Source organism: Hevea brasiliensis, chromosome 2 (assembly GCF_030052815.1).
Source record: "Hevea brasiliensis isolate MT/VB/25A 57/8 chromosome 2, ASM3005281v1, whole genome shotgun sequence".
Classification (NCBI taxonomy): Eukaryota; Viridiplantae; Streptophyta; class Magnoliopsida; order Malpighiales; family Euphorbiaceae; genus Hevea; species Hevea brasiliensis.
This window is the reverse complement of record NC_079494.1, coordinates 3,226,778-3,248,309: the sequence shown is the minus strand read 5'-3', so window position 1 is coordinate 3,248,309 and position 21,532 is coordinate 3,226,778. Positions and strand designations below refer to the sequence as shown.

General features: G+C 37.0%; 2 protein-coding genes across 5 annotated transcripts; both read left to right on the top strand.

Moving 5' to 3' along the window:
* Positions 1–1,418: 1,418 nt before the first annotated feature.
* LOC110632582 (BEL1-like homeodomain protein 3) lies at positions 1,419–6,478 on the top strand. 4 transcript variants are annotated; one of them, XM_021780878.2, is made up of 6 exons: positions 1,419–1,863; positions 1,993–2,077; positions 2,828–3,938; positions 4,598–4,971; positions 5,061–5,121; positions 5,415–6,478. In XM_021780878.2, the coding sequence occupies exons 3-6, from the start codon at positions 2,961–2,963 to the stop codon at positions 6,087–6,089; spliced, it is 2,088 nt and encodes a 695-aa protein (XP_021636570.2). In that variant the 5' UTR covers positions 1,419–1,863; positions 1,993–2,077; positions 2,828–2,960; the 3' UTR covers positions 6,090–6,478. The 4 variants fall into 4 exon arrangements, with proteins under 4 accessions (XP_021636570.2, XP_021636562.2, XP_021636557.2 ...); XM_021780870.2 differs by having other exon boundaries at positions 1,993–2,139; XM_021780865.2 differs by lacking the exon at positions 1,993–2,077.
* Positions 6,479–6,625: 147 nt separating this feature from the next.
* LOC110632608 (BEL1-like homeodomain protein 11) lies at positions 6,626–11,001 on the top strand. The gene is made up of 5 exons (XM_058132376.1): positions 6,626–8,353; positions 8,861–9,915; positions 9,996–10,375; positions 10,465–10,525; positions 10,627–11,001. The coding sequence occupies exons 2-5, from the start codon at positions 9,112–9,114 to the stop codon at positions 10,783–10,785; spliced, it is 1,404 nt and encodes a 467-aa protein (XP_057988359.1). The 5' UTR covers positions 6,626–8,353; positions 8,861–9,111; the 3' UTR covers positions 10,786–11,001.
* The last annotated feature ends 10,531 nt before the right edge of the window (positions 11,002–21,532 follow it).

The window sequence follows — 21,532 nt, the reverse complement described above, 5'->3', positions numbered from 1 at the left end:
TCCTGAATGCAAGCAATATTCACCCTTTTCCTTTCCAAGGTATCCACAAGCTCCATTAATTTTCCTGTAAGTGATCCAATATTGCAAGTACCAACTCTAATCCTCCTCCTAACCTGCTCTTTCCTAATTGGTCTCTTTCTATGATATCTTCTATTTTTCTCTATGTCTATTTTGTGTTCTGTTCCACTATTTGTTCTACTTTTCTATGTCTATTTTGTATTCTATTTCACTATCTGTTCTACTATCTGTCCTATTGGCAGCAGACAAAAGGGGAAAAAATAAAAAAGCACTTTGTTAGGCTTTGTTTGATCTCTTGAGCTGGATTCAATAATGGTTAAAGTTATTTCACTTTTCTTTAAAGTTGGGTTATAATAGGCTATAGATGTTAAAATTATTTAGCCCATTATTTATAAAGACTAACTCATAATCTTAAAGCCAATGTTTGGGGTAAGATAAAAATTTGAGGGGGGGCCAACACTATAGCACACATGCAAACTCTTTAACAAATTTTCAAGATGGGGGGTGGGAGGCGATTGCCCCTCCACCATTAAATGTGGATCCGCTCCTGTAAGTAAGGCATCATTAATATCCCTTGAGATACCAATCTTAAAAGCAAAACCCTATTCCTATGTCAACTTTCACATCTCATCAACACTTATGGTTTAAATCTACTGTAAGCACTTTCAACGTGAATTTGAAAACAAAAACTAAAATATATAAAATTATTTTTAAAGCCAATTTGGGGTGAGAAAGGAGAATCCACAATTGGGTAGAGAAAGAAAAACACCTACCCTTGCCCATCAGAAACAAAGAAAGCCTATTAAAAACAATAATGCTAGATGAGTTCCAAAAAAACTAGAACAAGAGAAGAGAGAGAACTCTCTCTCTCTCCAAACAAATAGAGAGAGAATACTAATTGCACACTTTTTAGACTGAAACCCATTCAATGAGAGTTTCAATGTGCTAATTATCTAGAGTTTACATATCATATATTGATTGGGATTTTATTATTTGATATTGCGACATACCATTTTAATTAATGACCAAGTCTGTCTTTGAAAAAAGAATAGAAGTCTCTATCCCTTGAAACAACACTCCTTAATTTCTTTATTCTCCAAATTAGATACTTTCAGACAAGTAGATAATTAGTTTGAAGATAATTATAAAATAATATTGATAAAAAAAATGGAACAACTGTAGCAACCGTCAGCAGCTAGCGTGTAAAGTAGACACGTGTTAATGCGTGAATTAGTGGCCCGCAACAACTCCCAAGTACAGCTAACACAAACAAGCTACCCAATATTAAAGAAAAAATAAAAATTGAAATAAAATAAACACCAATCAGAAGGTTTTAAAAGCTTCTGAATTCCCCTCAAAGCCAATTAGAGAGAGAGAGAGAGATAAGAAGCATTATTTTGCGTTAAAAGCAGGCTTAAGGTGGTATGGTGTGGGTTACAGGTCTACCAACTGGTGGTTAGGCTTTGAAACTTATCTTAAGCAATGAAATTCTCACAGAACCACCATTACTAGTTTCATGTACCTTGCTTGGCTTTTTTTCTCACACGTGAGAAACCTGGAACTGGAATCATTACTAGACAATTATTTTCTTTAAAATATTCCACTATTGTTCATTATGAAGAAGATACAACATGTCCATATTTAAATAATACTACCTTTAATTGGATTGGCGTCAATGTTCCAATCATAAGGAGGGTCGGTTGCTTCTGTTTGCGTTTGTGGGTAGTATTTGTATTTCTTGGGATTGCTTTTGTGTTTTTGCTTTTATAATAAAAATCTTGTCTTGGTGTTTTCTGGTCTTTTCTGTTCCCCTTCCCAGCCACATCATTTCTCTGGGGTTTTCAGGTATTTTACTCTATCTCCTTACCCTTTTCCATGTCTCTCTTGCCTTTGAATTATTTGTAATCATTGCTCATGCTGCGTGTTTGTGCTTCTGATTTTTGATTATTTTTACATGGTGTTCATCACGGGAAGCTGCAAACAACTGATACACATGAACTTTGTAGCTTAATTTTGGGATTTAAGCATTGCATGGTCCAGTGGAGGTTCTAGATTGGGGGTCTAATCTTTCTCTCAAGTTTCTATATGTTCATGGGTTTTTGACTTTGGTTGTTGTGGCTTGTGAGTATGCTGTTATTACGATTTTATGGTATTTCTTATTTGGCTTTGGATGATATGATGATTATTTCAACCAGGATTAATGTTAGCTAAGTTCCTTGGGTGGCCATGCCTAGCTCTAAGCTCTAACTTGTTTTCAGCTTTTTATGGTACCTGGATTTTATTCTTTACTTATTGAATTTTCCCTTGAAATTTCTGGCGTTTCTGTGCATATGAATGCAACTTTTGATATGGCTTGGATGTAGAGTTATTTTTAAACTGTAATGAATAACAAATTACTAGAAGAACTTGTGGATTTTCTAAACTTCCAAGGTTTATGCTCTCTTGTATATTGCTTTTGGGTTCTTTGTTTTTTTACTTTCAGTTCTATTATACCTGGGCTTTGTAGCGATTGTTGATCATCTTTTTATTTTAATTTTTTCATTTTTCTCTTTTTGTTGTTTACCTTTTCCTTTATTAGGGGGAGGGATTAGTCTGAATGAGGTTATGTCTGGATTTTGGTTTCATTTTATTGTTTGTGAGTTTCGCCGTGGATACTATCTCAAGTGCATTGAAAGCTGAACTAGTTGTTGCTATGTTTCCTTATAATAAGTCTTTTGAAATCTCATAAAAGCTTGTAAGAAATTTTTATAAACTGAAACCCAAGATCTAAGAATTTTAATTATCTCTGAAAAGGTTTTTGTTTTGTCAGAATTTGTTACATGATGGACTTCTTGTTGGGGCATTATTGTTAGTGGTCGGTCACTTTGTGGAGGGCACTTGGAGAGCTTTCTCATTCACCTTATAGCACTTGACCAGAGGTTGTGAAACAGAGTAAGGAGATTATGGCTACTTATTACCCCAGTTTGAGCAGCCAGAGAGACAATTTGCAAAGTCCATATCCAGGAGACCAGAAACTTGCTTCTTATTCTGAACTTCCTTCCCATCATAATAACATGACAATTTATGTGAACCAAGCATCTGCTGCTGGGTCGTACTCAGAATTTATAACTGAGAGTTCCTTGTCTTCTCACAATTGTGCTGAATTTGCAGCTGCTGGAGATAGAAATGAGATGATGTTCATTCCACCTACGAGTGACACAATGAATTTGCAATCTGTTGATGGGCATTTAAACACAGCAGCAGGTAATCCAGTAGGCAACCATGTTAATCAGGATTCCCAGGGGGTTTCCAGGGCAGAGCTTCGCATTCTAGATGGTGAACAGAATTTTCAGTGTCAGGGATTATCTCTAAGCCTTGGCACAGAGATGCAATCTCCAGTTTCTGTTCCGTCATTTCAGTATCAAAGTCCAAACCTAATTTTGACTTCGTTGTTGAGTCCACATGTTCCTGTATTGGGGAAGTGGACATTATCCAGTGAAAGTGATGAAAATAAGGTGTTGAGAAATTCTGGATGCTTGTCTACCTTTTCTGGGGGCAACCATAACCCCATCAAAACAGAGGTTTCCTGTAATCCTCAGTGCTTTGATGCCCACAAAGATGTTCATACTGATACATATATGGACGGAACTTCTGGTTATGCTAATGCTATCTCAAACTCTAAATACCTCAAGGCAGCACAACAACTGCTTGATGAAGTGGTTAATGTCAGAAAGGCTCTGAAGCAGTTTCAATCCAACAAATGTTTTGATGACACCAAGGAGAATGATGGGAAACCTAGCAACCAATCTATCGCTCCCACATCAAGTGGGATTTCTTCAGGCCTTAGTGAGTCAATTGCCAACTCCTCGTCTGAGTTATCTTCTGCAGAACGACAGGATTTACAGAACAAGAAGACAAAGCTTCTGTCCATGTTGGATGAGGTAAACCCAATTTTCTACTGATCCTATGGTACTATTTATTTGATTTTGATGGCTGAAATTTTATTATTTGATCCCAGATCATTCCTAAGGATCTGTAATGAAGATGCATTTAGCATATCAGATAATGTTACTGAGAAAATCAGACTAGACATTTTTATTAGAATGCTTGGTGCAGCAGCAATTTTAACAAAAGAAAATTTGTCTATGCAAGTGGCTTTGGGGGCTTGAGAATTGAGATTTGAACAGTGAGTTTGTGGGGACATTTGTAAAGCAAATATAGGGCAAAGATTAGTTACAAATAGTTCTGGTTAGCCCTCTTGCGTAGGCACACTCACAACCATCAGATGCATCAGTCCTTCATTCCCTTGCAAGAACAAAAAAACAACAAACTTAAACATTACAACCCTTTTGAAAGCATACCATGCAATTGAATTGGTAGTAAACATGATTGAGGGACTGTTTTTGGAGTTGTGACAAAGATTAAGGATTTTGCATTTGTTTAACCATGGGATAATAGTTCCTCATGAGTTGTGTTAATTCTTTTTGGGTATGTCTATGCATCAGTGTGCATGGAGTTCTCTCAATCTCAATTATTTATTATTATTGTTTTTTTTCCTTGAGTGTGGCTGTTCTTGAGAGGTTACTATGATTTGCTATAGGTTGATAGAAGATACAAGCAGTATTACCATCAAATGCAAATTGTGGTGTCTTCTTTTGACATGGCATCAGGTCATGGGGCAGCTAAATCATACACAGCACTTGCTCTCCAAACAATCTCTCGTCATTTCCGCTGCTTGCGTGATGCAATCAGCAACCAGATAGAAATAATAAGGAGAAGACTTGGGGAGCAAGACACTTCACCTAATGGTCAAGGAGGGATATTACGTCTCCGCTATGTGGATCAGCAGCTAAGACAACAGAGGGCTCTCCAGCAGCTTGGTGTGATGCGGCATTCTTGGAGACCTCAAAGGGGTCTTCCTGAGAGCTCTGTTTCAATTCTTCGAGCTTGGCTTTTTGAGCATTTCCTTCATCCGTATGTTCCTGTATACTAGTTCTCTAAATCCTAGTTTTTTTTGCCATATAGATTATTTAGGTAATTGTTTCTTGATTTCACATCAACAGCTACCCTAATGATTCAGAGAAAATCATGCTAGCGAAACAGACAGGCTTGACGAGAAACCAGGTAGGGATCATCCATATATTCTACTTTAGAGTGTTCATAGGGTGATGATGGTTGAATTCATGAAGTTTGTTCCTTGCATGGCATTCTATTTTGGAACCTCTGAGTTGAGGGTTCCCTTAGCATGTGTCCTGTGAACTTGTCATCTCTTTGTGAATTTGTGCCTTTGCTCTTTGCCTATTTTATAAGTATCTAGTGATCTCCAGAACAACATTTTATTCAAGACCCATGTAAATGTTGGAGTTTCTCTTTTATTGGATAACATAACACTATCATCAGTATCATATATGGATCAGGTGGCAAACTGGTTTATTAACGCACGGGTGCGTCTTTGGAAGCCCATGGTTGAGGAAATATACAAAGAAGAATTTGCAGATTCTGAAGCATTCTCTAAATCTTCTCTAGATGATGCAACCAAAGCACTTGGAGAGAATCACTTGGTATCTGAGAATGGGCTAGACGAGTTGCAGGACAGTGTGACATCTGCAGCTGCTGATAGTAACCACCCAGGTCAAGTTCATGATTTAAGGTCTTATTGCATTCCTGATATAGAAATGAACAAACCTATAGGAAAAACAGTGCGTCAGAATAATTCTCTTGGAGATGTCTCAAATTTTAGGATTACTAAACTCCAGGGTAACCAAAGGTCTGACATGGAAGAACAAAGCCCTTATCTAGACAAAAATGTCCCAGTTAACCAACATGGTGATGAGACTCTTATGCCTGCTGCTCTCTCGTATGACATATCAGAGTTGAGTGGATTTGCAATTGGCAGTCAGGTGTCACTTGCATTGGGTTTGCAACATCGTGAAAGTGATGCTTTTTCCATGTCCGGTGAGAACCATATGAGGGTTAACAATGTAGCACCTTCCTCTATGGGACCTGACTCGATGGATTATCATTGCATGGATCTGGGAAAGCAACAGGACAGGTTTGGCAATTCCCATATATTACATGATTTTGTAGTTTGAAAGAATCCTTGCTTCTGCCTTCTTGCTTTGTGGGTCAAATAATCAATCTTGTGAAGAGAAGGATTAGTCAAGTTTTGGATAGCCAAAAACAGAAATTACATGCTTTCTCATGCTGCCCTCGTGCTCATTATTCCACTTTCTTATGGTTTGAATAGAAGAAAATCAATGCTGCTACAGATACAGATGTACATACAAGCATGAGGCGCGCTTGTAATATAAAAATAGGTTGGTTGAATTGTAGGCATATTTGTAAAGATACAATAAGATGCTTGTGGTCTTGTGTACTTTTTTGAATAAGGAATTTTGTACAAGTAATCCCTAATTGTGACACTGATGTATCATATGATATCATTCAGAATTTTTCTGAAATAAGTGTGACTTGAAAATTAGATTGCATGTGGATTAACAAGAATATGACTATCATTATGAATATCTGTTGCTAAATTTGGTTTCAGGTTGCTTATATTTTGTTGCTGAATGCTTTTAAGTTTTGCTCAGTCAATTTAAGCTCAAACGTAAATTAAGGGATTTTCCTTTCTTGCTTAGTGTTTTGTCTTGATGTCAGGCAGAAACTATTCTCGCAGTTGGGATGTGGTCCCACATCTTATGGCTACTGCTCTCTGGTTCCTTGGATGCCATCTTCTGATCTCACTGGTCTTTTTCATTCTTTTCTTTTTTTCTACAAACCAGATTGTCGGTTAAATTATGCATTCAGCTTCCTGCTCTCCACATATGCCTTTTGTTTCTGCCTCTGTAGGATATGCTGTCTTAAGTAACTGCTTTCTCTATTTTCTTGTATGTGGCTTGCTCAGATTTCTTATCACCATCCCTTTTGATTCACTTCAATAATGACTTTGGGGATGCTCATTTTTTTTTTTTAAGCCATGGGGATGCTCATTTAGTAAACAAGAAACACATAAAATTTTGAGAATATTTTGAGAGAGACATGGTGTGATGGCTTTCTTTCTCATCCTGAGGCATCAAATCTCTGGCTCTTCTTTTATTTGTTCAAACCAACTTAGGACATTTTAGAGTAAAGGTTTCATAAACTGGGCAGGTAATCCTGCATCACATAGGCAATGAAAAGGACTAATGGATGAGAATAGAAAGGTGAGGGTGGCTGATAAATTGTTAAAGTTTTTTCCACTTGGTTCCCTTGCTGTTGTGGCATGTGCGGATTCTCTTCATATTTTAGGTAAAATTTAAATGCCCCTTCTACCATTACCAGCCACTAATCAGTCTCAGATAAGAATATAGATAGAAAATGATTTAACATAGGTGATTGCATAACATAGGTAAAATTTCTCTCTTATGTGCCAAACTGATGTTTTTCGTTGGCCTGGGAAGTAGTCTAACCTGGGTGGTATTGGAATGGAGAAAGCGAGCAGAGCTGGTTTTATTCATCTGGTTGAAATTTACTGGGATAGTTCAGACTTCAGAATATACAGATGCCTTTAATCTTGTGAGGGGTGGGCCTTTGAGGTCCTAGTAAACAACAACAATGTTACAAAACCAGAGAGGGACAACTAGAGGAAGCCGAAGAAACAAAGATGGCAATCATTACGAAAGCTATCTAAAAGGACAACCCAAAAAATTACACTGAGAATCAATCTAATCAGCATAGCAAACCACACCCACAAAACTCAATCTCTCTCTCTCTCTATTTGGGACCTCAAGAATCCATTTTTATTTTCTTCTTATTCTTGAAAGATTGTGATTTTCAGCGTCCTTTCAACATCAATATGCATGATTACAGCACCTAACAGGAAAAAAGCTACATATATCCAAATGTTTATAGTCTCAGAAACAGGCAATCTTAAAACTGTGAGTGTACAAAAGATAGCCAACTTTTTATCCTTTTTTCCAGAATACAGCAACCTAACCCAATGAACATTATTTAACATGTTAAGAGGTATCCCTCTTGTGACGAGAGAGAGAGAGAGAGAGAGAGAGAGAAAGAGATTCACAGGTTTTTGAGTTGAGAAAGTACTTTTGAGTCTCCCAACGAAATGCAACTGTACGAACTAAAGCTGAAGGATTGATGCTTTTGCTTCTTGTTTTATAGTCAGAGAAGCTAGGGGACCATCTTTTTCTGTCATTTTCTGCATTTTTTTCTTGACCAATTAACTTCCCTTCTTAGCAGAGGGCTATGTTATTAGCCTATTAGGCATTATAGCTTTTGGCTGCTTAGTTTTAGACCAACACTGTTCATATCTCAGACAGAGAAAGGAGGTCTGTACTGTGAATTCTTAGTGTAAACAGAGGTATTTAGCTGTCACAAATTGGTGGATTTTCTGCCCTGGCCCTTTGCCCTTCATTTTTTTTATGCATATAATAGAATGAAATGATTTCCATTGTATCTTTTAGGGGTTCTCTTGAGTCTTGAACTTTGTTAGTTCAATCAGGAAGGTTGAAGTAGGGGCAAAGACTAATTAAGATGCTAGCTTATCTTGAATTCTGTTCTCTTATTCCTGTACTTTTACCTCCTTATCTTTTTTTTTAATAAATTGGAACTCTATTTTACCTCTCCCTCTGTCTCTTGCTTTTATTTTCTGATGATTTGTTTAATGAATCTGTTCTTCTTCTAGTTTCAATTTTGTTATTTTCCTGTTCTGAACTGGGTTTAATTCTGTTTGTTAGAATTTTGTTTCCCAAAAGCGAGGTCCTTTTTTATTCATAACACTTCTTTCTGGGTCTTGATTTTGATCACTTTAGAACAGAATTCCACCTAACCTCATTAAGTTTTCCTTGTCTTTGTACTTGTGATGTAGTTTATGGACAACTGACTGCCACAGCCTCCAAGTTTCAGTTTCTTGAATGCTTGATGTATGTTCTTGAGAGCCCAGTTCCTAGAGCCATTGTTTTGCGATGAAACCCACTATCCTGCGTTCTGATTTTTTCCTTGCTTTACAATGTTTGACCATTTATGTTGCTTTGGGGTTTTAGTTTATTAATAGTTCTGATATGGTTATAATTCCTTCTCTTAACCTATAATCATTTTTTTTTCTTTTTATTGGTTACTATGGTTTCACAAGATTCACCACCAAATTCAGCTTCTAGTCTGGTACAACAATTCTTCATCTCAGGTTCTGTAACTAGTCAAAACCAATTTGAAAACCAGAATTTCAATGCTTACGGTTCAGATTTAAGAGGCAGCCACATGTTTCCCCAGTCTCTTGGAGTACTGCCTAGCGTACATTCTCTTGGGGAAAGAATGTCTAGGTCAATAGACCTTGTCCAATCTCCTTCAGTAGCACAAGAATCTGAGATTAGCCACACTAGACATTTAATGGATCTTCTTGGAGCTGCAAATGCTACAAATCATCAAGCTCAGGGGCCGTCATTATCTCTTGGTTCTCACATGCTTGCTTCTCCAGTCCACTACAGGCAGAGATCCATTAATTCAGATCTCGTCAACCCCAGTTACCTATTTCTTGGAGAGGATACGAGGAAAGATTGTAATCCTGGAGCTGAACAAGTAAACGATCACTGTTCTTTTACTGGTAATGCATTTGCTTTGTCATCAACCACGCCTAGTGGATCTTCTTCCACTTCTTATGGAAAAGAATCTTTTTCCATTGATATTAAGAATTCTAGATATTTAAAGCCTACTCAGCTCCTTTTACAAGAAATTGTTAGTGTTGGTGGCAAGGCAGTTGGAATTAACAATGAAAAGTATGTGGGAAAGTTATTTCCTGGAGGCAGAAGAGGAGCTCTAGGACTTTCTTCTGAATTAAAAGCAGAATTATGCTGTAATGAGTTCGTACAAGCTGATAGACATGATCTTCAGGTTAAATTAGCAAAGCTTGTGGCATTGCTCGAGGAGGTTAGTTCTTCTTCTGATAAGTTAATTTTGATTGCTCTTTTGAATTCCAAGCACATTAGAATTATTACTGCATATTTCAGATTGAGGGAAGATACGAGAAATACTACCATCAAATGGAACAAGTAGTATCATCATTTGAGGAGATAGCAGGTTTAGGGGCAGCCAAATGTTATATTGCTCTAGCCCTACAAGCCATGTCCAGGCACTTCTGCAAACTGACAGATAACATAGTGTCTCAAATCAATTCAACAAGAAGAAAACTTTCACAAGATTTACCGAAAATCAGTACTGGATTGTCACGACTTAGCCTGTTCGATGGAGGGACTGGACATAATCGAATGTCTCTTCAACAGCTTGGAATGATCCAAAGCCAGAGGCAAGCATGGAGACCCATCAGAGGCTTGCCAGAGACCTCTGTGGCCATCCTTCGCTCTTGGCTTTTTGAACACTTCTTGCATCCGTAAGAGCTTTAAGATGAATGATAGCTTTATATTAATTGTATATCTAATGAAAGCTTATTGCTTTTGTTGCTGATTGTTGCTCACGTAGGTATCCTAATGATTCTGAGAAGCTAATGCTGGCATCACAGACAGGCTTGACCAAGAATCAAGTTAAATATTGCTATAACTTTCCAAAATAAATTTTACGCTCATTTTCTATGAAGTGGCTTGATTTTGATGTATTGTCGGTTGGCAATCATTGTTGCTTCAGGTTTCAAATTGGTTCATAAATGCTCGAGTGCGGCTGTGGAAGCCTATGATAGAAGAAATGTACAAAGAGGAGTTTGCAGACTCTTCTGAAGACTCAAATACATTATTGGGTAGCAGTTCCATGGCAAGAGAAGGCGTTGAAAACCATTCAGATGATTGATGGGATTGTAGAATAATGAAATGTATGATTTTCAGGATTTAATTAGTACCAAAAGCTCAAATCCTGCTTGCTCCAAGTTTTCAAAGCAGCATGCACAAAGGTTATATGTGCATTCTCATCAAGTTGTGCCTTGCCTAACATGGTCTTAAAAGTTCAAGTCTAAGCTTGTAGCTCAAGATATCAGAAATTCTGAATTGATGATGCTTAAACTTTCCATTTTTCTTTGCTCATTTCCTTTTGGGATAAGTTGATGCTTAAAACTATTCACTCTTAACAAGTTCTGTTTCGGTGGCATGCCAAGTGTGCAAACATTAAACAGCTTAGAGTGACAATTTTTTTAATACCTAATATAGCTCCCAACAATATATATATATATATATATATATATATATATATATATATATATATATATATATATATATATATATATATATATAACTCACTAACTCGAGTTTTACGGATAGTTCATGAATTTAATTATATTTAATGATTGAGCTATGAGATTGATTTAGTCAGTTCAACTACTATGAAAATGCCAAATATAAGTAATCTTAGTGGAATTGTCAAATATAACAATATGCACTATAAATAGAAATATAATTGTATAATTATGCTAGTTAGTAATATCTATATAATTACATAATTGACTTGTCATAATTAATCATTGTCTATATCTTATATAAAAAGTTCAGAAGTCTTCTCTCTAATTAATTTAATATACTATTCTCTCTTATCAACTCTAACTTGAGCGTCAGAAGGTTCTCACCAGGAATACCTCAATTTATCTATTTTACAGGTCCATACCCAATTTCCATGAACCGCAAATATTAATTAATCACCTTTTATTTATCCCACCAATTCTACAAATCAAGAAACATTTATTTACTAGGAAAATTATTATCTAAACTCGATCTACTATTTACTTAAGATACAAATATGTCTGTACGTCTTGTGTCATGGGTTAATGGTAAACTAAGTATAGGATATAAAAATCCTATTTTCCATTGCCCATATTTGAAGTAGAAATCTAATAATTTTTTTTTTTTAGTTCCAACAATATTACATCATCTTAGATCTTATTTGGTTTGAATTACTTCCCTTAAATTGAAGTGACTTACTTCCTTTACTTCACTATTTCTTTTTAATTAGTTAACTCAATTTAAATAGATATTTAAAAAAATTTTAAAAATATATCTATAGAATTGAATTTATTAAATCAAATTAAAATTAAAAAACCTAATTCTGAATCATGATTAATATTCTTAATATCCGAGTCTATTCCTAATTTAATTAAAATTTATCCTTAACTATTTGAACTCGTTTAAACTTAATTATTATTACCTAAAAAATACTTGAACTTGTTTAATTTTACTAGTTCTTTTTAATAACATGCAACACAAGTTATTTATACTCATTATATATATTCATGATTTAATTTTTTTATACGTAATTTTTTGTTAATTTTTATTAGAATATGATATTAATATAATATATTGATTTCTAATAATAAATTTTTAATATGTTGCATGTTGAATTGTTTTATTTAAGAATAAAAATAATAAAAATTTGTAAAAATTTCTTTTTTAATATAATAACGTTCATTTATATTATAATATAACATTTGAAATTTTTATTTAAATATTTAATACATTACTAACTCTAAATAAATATTATAAAAAATTCATAGATATTATTTTATAATATTTTAAAATAATGTTAACAATATATATTTTGTAATTTTTAACAATATATATTTTGATGATTATAATAGTAATAACCAGAATGAAATAATAATATGTCAATTAAAATCAATTATTGTTCTAAAATAGTAAAGTTTATAATAAAAAATATATAGAGAGACAAAATGCCTAAGAAATATTATTAAAATAAATTAACGTAATAAAATTCTATATTATTTTTTAAAAGTAGTGTTCATAGGAAAAAAAATTAACAAAGATGTAAAAAAAATATTTATAATTAATTATCTTTTAAATATGTGCATTTTAATTCCTATTGAAATAATTCTAATATACTATCACTAAGTATAATTATTATTAAAATAATATTAAAATTTTAATTTATGTTAACTATTTTAATAATAGAAATTAAAATTTTTAGAAATTTAGCAATGAATATTTTGTCGCTAAATATTATTAGCGACAATGCCTTGTTTGTAAAGTATTTGCAACAAACTTTGTGTCGCTAAAAGATGACACAGCATGGACTAACCTCATTGATAAAGTATTAGTGACGGAATTAGTGTCGTTACAGGAATTAGTGATGAAGGTATATAAATTAGCTGTGTTATTGGTGACAAATTATTTTTCTGTCCCTGTAAATACGTTTTTAATATTTTTATAAATAATAAAAATAATGAAAGACATTTTTGGAAATTCTAACCTTCTCAATTTTATATATTATATAAAACATCGAATTTTGTAATTATAAATAAATATTTTAAATTATAAAAAATTTAATTACATAGAATTTGAATATAAATAGGACTAAAAATTTTAAATTTATATAAACTCTAAAATTAATTAGATAATAAAAAATAATATCATTATAAATAATAAAAATAAGAATGGTATTTATTAATTTTATTTTATTAAATTAAATAATTTGTAATGATTTAATAATACTTATAAGATTGAGATTATAGAATTATTATATGAGAAATTATAATATTTTTTTGGGTATAAGTAGAATTATTATTAAAATTTTGGTTTATATTAAATATAGTAATATTTGAAATTAAATTATTTATGGATTTAGCAACGAATTTTCTGTCACTAATTATCAGTCTCTCCATTGTTTCTTTCTTTGAAAATGTATTAGCGACAAAAATACTGTCGTTAAAGTTTTTAGCAACGCTATAATGTGAATTAGCCACAATCCTATAATACAAATTATTAGCGACAAACCCTTATATCTGTCGCTATAAATATGTTTTTATTAATTAAACTAACATTTTTATTAATTAATTAACATCGTTTGCAAAATTTTTCATGATTTATATATATAAAAAAATTAGTTTTTAAATAGAATTCAACTTAGTTAAGGATTTATATTCAATTAATTAATTAATATCATTTACAAATTTTTTTCATTATGTATATATAAAAAGAAAAAATAATTATTAAATAGAATTCAACTTAGTAAAGAATTTATATTCTAATCAAGTTATGATAATATTTTTTTATTTTAAAATTGTCTTTTTTCTTAATTATTAACTTAATTGTATTTAGATTATAATTTATTAATTAATTTTTATAATATATATATAATTAACATGAAAAATCTAAATTTTTTCAAATACTATTGTCACAACCCAACCTATGGGCCGGACCGGCACTAGGACCTGGGCCAGCCTAAAGCCCCCGAGGCCCATACTAAGCCTAATTATTCATTAATCCAACTTTAAGGCCCATTTGGGCCCAATATCAAGAAATCAACCGGACGGAGTCCAGCCATAAGGTGGACCTTTCAACGGGGAGTTTTTGACTCACCCGACCTGTAAACAAAATATATCATCAATTGGGAAGCTTAGCTCACCCTCCACATACTCATATTAACATAAAGATAAATGGGAGCTCAGCTCCCTCATCCAGTCCATCAAACATGCATATAGTAATTTTACAGGTCCACATAACAATTTATATTACAGACCCGAATCAATTAATATTTCTAACATATGCGGAAATTCTAGGAGTAAATAAAATTACACAAATATTGATAAACAACCTGCGAAGGAGAAAAGCAGGTTAACCACAATAAAATCCTCCTGTAGCCTGAAAAAATATTGAACAGGAGTGAGCGTTCGACTCAGAGAGTAAAATATCAATTTTAACCATAATCTCTATAACTATCTATAACTAATGCACCCTGTAGAGTGAAATGCAACACTAGCAATAATTTCACATCATAACATCAAAAAGGTAATTTGGAGCACTCACGCACCCGGTAATATCAATCATAATATATATGGGAGCTGATCCCCTATACAGCTCTCTTAATTCCAAGCTCAAATGAAGAACTCACTTCGGACTTCCACTTAATAACCAAATCGTGGTCCAATGAAGAACTCAAGCCGTGTCTACCCCGAAGGACCGGGTCCCAGCGAAGATCTCAAGCCATGTCTACCCGTCCTATCCATAGTCCACACCACATCACACGCACGCCAACGCACGCACACTGCTCTAAATTACCACAACAACATACATGGCACTTTCACAGTTATGAATGCAACATAAATCGTGCCTAAAGTTTATCTACATAGATATATGCATATAAGTGATGCATGGGCATGCTTGAACATATAATAATAGTGAAATTACAATTAAAATTAATATTTTACTCACAGACTTGACAACGATCACTGTGGCGGCTGGGCGGAGGAAGGAGGCTGTCCCAGCTCACTTGACAATTACATTACAATTATTTAACACAATTGACTCAATACAAATCATGAAAAGACCAAATACGTCCTAAGTCGTGCCGAAAATCTGGCAGAGTCTCCCTTATACCTAGGATCTACCCAACCTGCAAAAGGGCTCAAAGCATACTTCTATATTCGCAAACTCATATATCCACAATTCAATCACATCACACAGCCCCTCCTGGGCCCATCAAATCAGTCATCCATCACAATATGTAAAATTTCAATTTAGTCTTTATAATTGATCATTTTTGCAAAAACTACCCAAACAAGCTCTAAAAATTCTAAAACTTTGCCCCGCGGTCCTTAGCAATATTACTAGGCTATTTCAAAAAGAATCATAATTTTCTGAGCTACCGAGAATATTTTATAGATTTTTAATCCTATTTAAGCACTAGAAAATTACGAAAAAGCAAGGTTCGGGTTTACCTTTGCCGATTCTGACTTCGGAAACGCGCTCGAGATATTTGACAATGGTGGGGTAGCTAAAATCTTGATCCAGTTCGGAGACTTTTTTGATAGCGGGTCTGTCTGGCCGGAAATTCACAGACCCGGACAACTGTCGAATTTCCCCGAATTGAGGATACCTACACGAAGCCCACAACACGGGGGTTAGTACATAAATTTTACAGAATTTTTTAAGCTCATTTAATGATCGGAAAAACACTGCGAAGTTCCGTGGGACCCACCGAAAAACGGTGTCGGAAAAATTCGAAATTTATGTTGCCGCGAAGCTCTTGACGAGTGGAGCTCTTTGATACTCTCAGTTTTCTCGTGGGGTTCACGGTTTGCGAGAAATCTAGCCCAAAAATAAAAATGGGCTAAAGTTTCCCGGGCAAAAATTGGACAAACCGCTCAATGGATTTCAGTGTTCTTGGTGTCTATGGAAAGCTCTTGACAAGTAGATAAGTTTAGACACAAGACCCGGTCCGATTGGTGGCCGGATCGGCCGGATTTTGGCCAGGAAGACGAACGGTCTCTCTTTTTTCGGATTTAGGAGCCGTTTTCCGACGTTCCAGGCGGCGGCCGGCCGTGGGGGAGGGGTGAGGCGGCGCGCCGGCAAGCTGGGGTGACAGGGGAGGTGGCGGCGCTGCAAGGGGAGGAGGGAGGAGAGAGAAAAAGAGAGAGAAAGGGAGAGGGGTCGGGACGCACAGGGAGGAAGAAGGAAGAAAAAGAAAAGGCCGGTCCGATTCGACCAGTCCGATCCGGTCCAGTTCGATTCGGCCGGTTCGATTCAGGATACAAAATTTTGAATTTGTACTCTGCCTCGGGACTGAAAACGAGGTCCAAAAATTTTGAAAAAATTCTAGAAAACTCAGAAAAATTTGTAGACTCCAAATATATTTTTAGTTTTACCACGTGGTCTTTAAATAAATTTTTAAAAATCATCAAAGTTTATATTTTTGGAAAATTGAACCCGATTTTTAAAATCTGAAAAATCTCAAATAATTTCTTAAAATTTAAATAAAATTAAAATTTCAATAATACTCATAAAATAATAAAATTTAAAATTTTGGGGTGTTACATTCTTCCCCCCTTACAGAAAATTCATCCTCGAATTTTACACAAGGCAGAATAAAGTACATGATTACACATTGAACAGATAAGAGTATTTGTTACGCATGTCCCGTTCTGACTCCCAGGTACACTCTTCCACCGACTGGTTCCTCCACAAAACCTTAACCATAGGGATCTGTTTTGATCTTAGCTGTCTCACTTGGTAGTCCACTATGGCTACAAGTTGCTCCTCAAATTTTCTTTTAGCTCTATCACATCCGGCCGTAGTACATGGGAAGGATCTGGAATGTATTTCCTGAGCATGGAGATGTGAAACACAGGATGAACATGAGAAAGGTTGGGTGGTAGCTCCAACCGGTAAGCAACTGCTCCAACTCTATCAGTAACCTCAAAAGGTCCGATATACCGAGGTGCCAACTTGCCATTCTTTCCAAATCTCATGACTCCCTTCATCGGAGAAACCTTCAGGAATACATAGTCACCTACTGCAAACTCCACATCCCTCTGTCTGGGGTCTGCATAACTCTTCTGCCTACTGAAAGCTGTTTTCAACCGTTCCCTGATTAAAGGAACTATCTCTGAAGTGTACTGCACTAGGTCTATATCATGTACCTTCGCTTCTCCCATTTCCGTCTAACACAGAGGAGACCTACACTTTCTTCCATATAGTGCCTCATACTGTGCCATCCCTATGCTGGAATGGTAACTGTTGTTGTAGGCAAACTCCACCAAAGCTAGCTGATCATCCCATTGACCTCCAAAATCCAAAACACTCATGCGAAGCATGTCTTCCAGTGTTTGGATTGTCCTTTCGGACTGTCTGTCTGTCTGAGGGTGGAAAGCAGCACTAAAGTTCAACTGTGTGCCAAGTGCCTCCTACAACTTTCTCCAAAATCGAGAAGTGAACTGGGGCCCTCTGTCAGATATTATGGAAGCCGGAATTCCATGCAATCTGACTATTTCTCGAGTGTAGAGTCGGGCGTACTGTGCCACAGAATATATAGTCTTCACAGGCAAGAAGTGAGCTGATTTGGTTAGACGGTCTATAATTACCCATATCGAATCATATCCTCGCGTGGTACGAGGCAACCCAGTCACAAAATCCATAGTGATCATTTCCCACTTCCATTATGGGATAGGGAGCTCTTGTAGCTTCCCTGACGGTCTCTGGTGTTCAAACTTCACCTTCTGACAAGTCAAGCACTTGGACACGAAGTCTGCTATGTCTCTCTTCATGCCATTCCACCAATAGCTATCCTTCACATCATGGTACATCTTGGTGGAGCCTGGGTGGACATTGTACAGTGTATAGTGTGCCTCTTGCATGATTTCATTTCTAAGATTGTCCACATCGGGCACACATATCCTAGAACCTTGCATAAGGGCGCCATCATTAGCAAACCCAAACTCACTACCTTCACCTTGCTGTACTCTTTCTATGATCTTCATCAATTGTTGGTCTCTATGCTGGGAAACTCTAACTCTGTCTCGCAAGTCTGGCCTCACCGAAAAATGAGCCAACAATACCCCCTCATCTGAAAGATCTAGGATTAAACCTTGATCCATTGACTCATGTACTTCCCGAATCAACGGTCTTTTCTCTACTGAAATGTGCGCCAAACTACCAGAAGATTTTTTGCTCAAAGCATCTGCTACTACATTGGCCTTCCCAGGGTGGTACTGGATAGTGCAATCATAGTCTTTCAGAAGCTCCATCCATCTCCTCTGTCTCAAGTTTAAATCCCTCTGTTGGAAGATGTACTTCAAACTCTTGTGGTCGGTGTATATCTCGTACACTTCACCATACAGGTAGTGTCTCCAGATTTTTAGTGCAAAGACTACAGCCGCTATTTCCAAATCATGGGTGGGGTAGTTCTGCCCATGCCTCTTCAGCTGTCTTGAAGCATAAGCCACTACTTTTCCATTCTGCATCAAAACACACCCTAGGCCAACTCTGGAGGTGTCACAGTACACGGTGTATCCTTCACCACTCATAGGTAGTGTTAACACAGGGGCAGTGGTTAGACACTCCTTAAGCTTCTGGAAGCTCTTCTCACAGTCATCTGTCCAAATGAATGGAATATTCTTCCGAGTTAACTTAGTTAGGGGAGCCGCTATTCTGGAAAAATCTTGCACAAAACGCCTATAGTAGCCAGCTAGACCCAGAAAACTTCGCACTTCAGTAACTGTTGTAGGCCTAAGCCAATCAGTTACAGCTTCAATTTTCTTGGGATCCACTTGAATGCCATCCCAAGAATGAGATGCTTTCTAGCCAAAATTCACATTTTGAAAATTTGGCATATAGCTGGTGCTCCCTCAAAGTCTGCAACACCATCCTCAAGTGCCACACGTGTTCTTCCTCGATCCGAGAGTATACCAAAATGTCATCTATGAATACGATGACAAAACAGTCCAAAAATGGCTTGAGCACCCTGTTCATCAAGTCCATGAAGGCTGCTGGTGCATTAGTGAGTCCAAAAGACATCACCAAGAACTCATAATGACCATATCTTGTCCTGAATGCCGTTTTGGACACGTCCTCATTCCTAATTCTCAACTGATGGTAGCCTGATCGCAGGTCTATCTTGGAAAAGAATCTAGTCCCTTGGAGCTGATCAAACAGTTCATCGATCCGAGGAAGTGGATACTTGTTCTTAACAGTCACCTTGTTCAGCTGTCTATAGTCAATACACAACCTCAATGACCCATCTTTCTTTCTCACAAATAGAACAGGAGCACCTCAGGGTGAAGTGCTCGGACGTATAAAACCCTTGTCCAAAAGCTCTTGTAGTTGCTCTTTTAGCTCCTTCAATTCTGCTGGCACCATCCTGTAAGGCGGCATTGATATGGGGTTTGTACCCGGCACAATATCAATGCAGAACTCTATTTCCCTTTCCGGTGGCAACCCTAGAAGCTTTTCAGGGAAGACATCCATGAATTCTCTGACAACAGGAACATTTTCCATGTTGACACCTTCTACAGAGGTATCTCTCACCAATGACAAATACCCTTGACATCCACGCCTCAACATTTTTCTAGCACTAATTGCTGATACCAAATTATATGGAGCCACGCTCCTATCACCATCAAAACTAAACTCTTCCACACCAGGTATATGGAAATACACCTTTTTGTTCCTGCAGTCTAAAGTGGCATAATGAGTTGCCAACCAATCCATCTCCAAGATTACATCGAAATCCATTACTGGTAGAGGAACCAAGTTTGCTGGGAGGATCTTTCCATCCACTACTACTGGGCTACCTGGAAAAACTATATCTACATCTATGTTGTCACTAAGTGGGGTAGCTACTGACAAAGGGCATTCTAAAGTTGTAGGGTTCCTACCCAACCTCATTGCAAACACAGGGAGACAAATGAGTGCGTAGCACCCGGATCTATTAAAACACGAGCCTCATAGGAACAGACCAGAAGAATACCTGCTACACTGCATTTGAAGCCTGAGCATCCTAATGGGTTAGGGTGAAAACCCGAGCTTGACCCCTATCCTGAGTGGCAGAACCCTGATATTGACTTCTACCTCCTAATCTGCCTCCAAATCCACGTCCCCCTTGTCCTCGGCCCTGTTGGCCATCGAATCGATCACCGCCATGCCGAAGCACCGGATACAATCGACGAGGAACATTTGCAATGTAACCCCGTGACCCCATCCGTGGCTCATTGAACACGGGCATTCCCTAGCAAAGTGACCTGTTGGCCACACCAAGCATACTCTGAACCCATCATACAAGGTCCTGAATGTCCCTTCCACACTGCACAAGGTGCCAAGGAGGATCTGAACTGGACCTAGAACCTGCCAGACTCGAATCGTGATCACCGCTGATCCGCACTCGGTGCGAATCCTTGGGATTTGTGTCTAAAACCACTCCTCTTATTCTTGCTTCTTCCTCTGTAATTAGTTTGGCCACCACTATCCGTAGTACCCATGTGGGGAACACCTGAAGAACCCTCTGCTCTGTTTTTCTTTGCTTTTCCGCTGTCATCCATAGCATAGCTAATCTCAATCTATCTGGCTCGATCAACTACTACATCAAAAGACTGATCAGATATCATGGCCAGGTTTGCATACCTCCTGTCAACCCCTTTAGGAATCTCTTCATCTTCATAGTTTCTATAGCTACTGCTGTAGGGGCATACCTGCTCAATTCTAGAAATTCTATAGCATATTCATCTACAGACCTTTCATTCTGTCTTAAGGCCTTAAAGGCCCACTGCTTTTGGTCTCTGAAACTTTCTGGTACAAACCGGTTGATGAACAGTTCCACAAACTGAGTCCATGACAAGCCCTCCATCCGAGGTGATATGTAATCATTCATCCATTGTCTAGGCATAGGCCCTATGACATGCTGCATACACTCTATAAGTCTTCTATCAGTCAACTGCAATTCTATTCCTGCCTGTCTGTAGGAATCCAAAAATCGATATGCATCGTCTAACACATCATAAGTACCAGGCACCAACTTCTTGAAATTGATTATCTGTTTGTAAGGTTCCCCTCTTGGTGCGGTGGACTGCTGCTACTGTGGAGGGTGGACCATATACTGCGCCATTATGTCGATGGTTCTCTGCAACCCAGCTAGAGTAGCTGCCATAGGGTCCATGGGACCCTGTGCCATGAAAGACTGATCCTGAACTGTTGGCAGCTGCTCTTCTACTTGAGCAGCTCTAGGCCTCCTACCCCGCCTCCTCGGGGCAGGCGCCTCATCTTGTGCTAACACCTCGTCAGGCACATCTGGTTCTGGTGCAGTGGCAGCTCTCCTGCTTCTACGCATT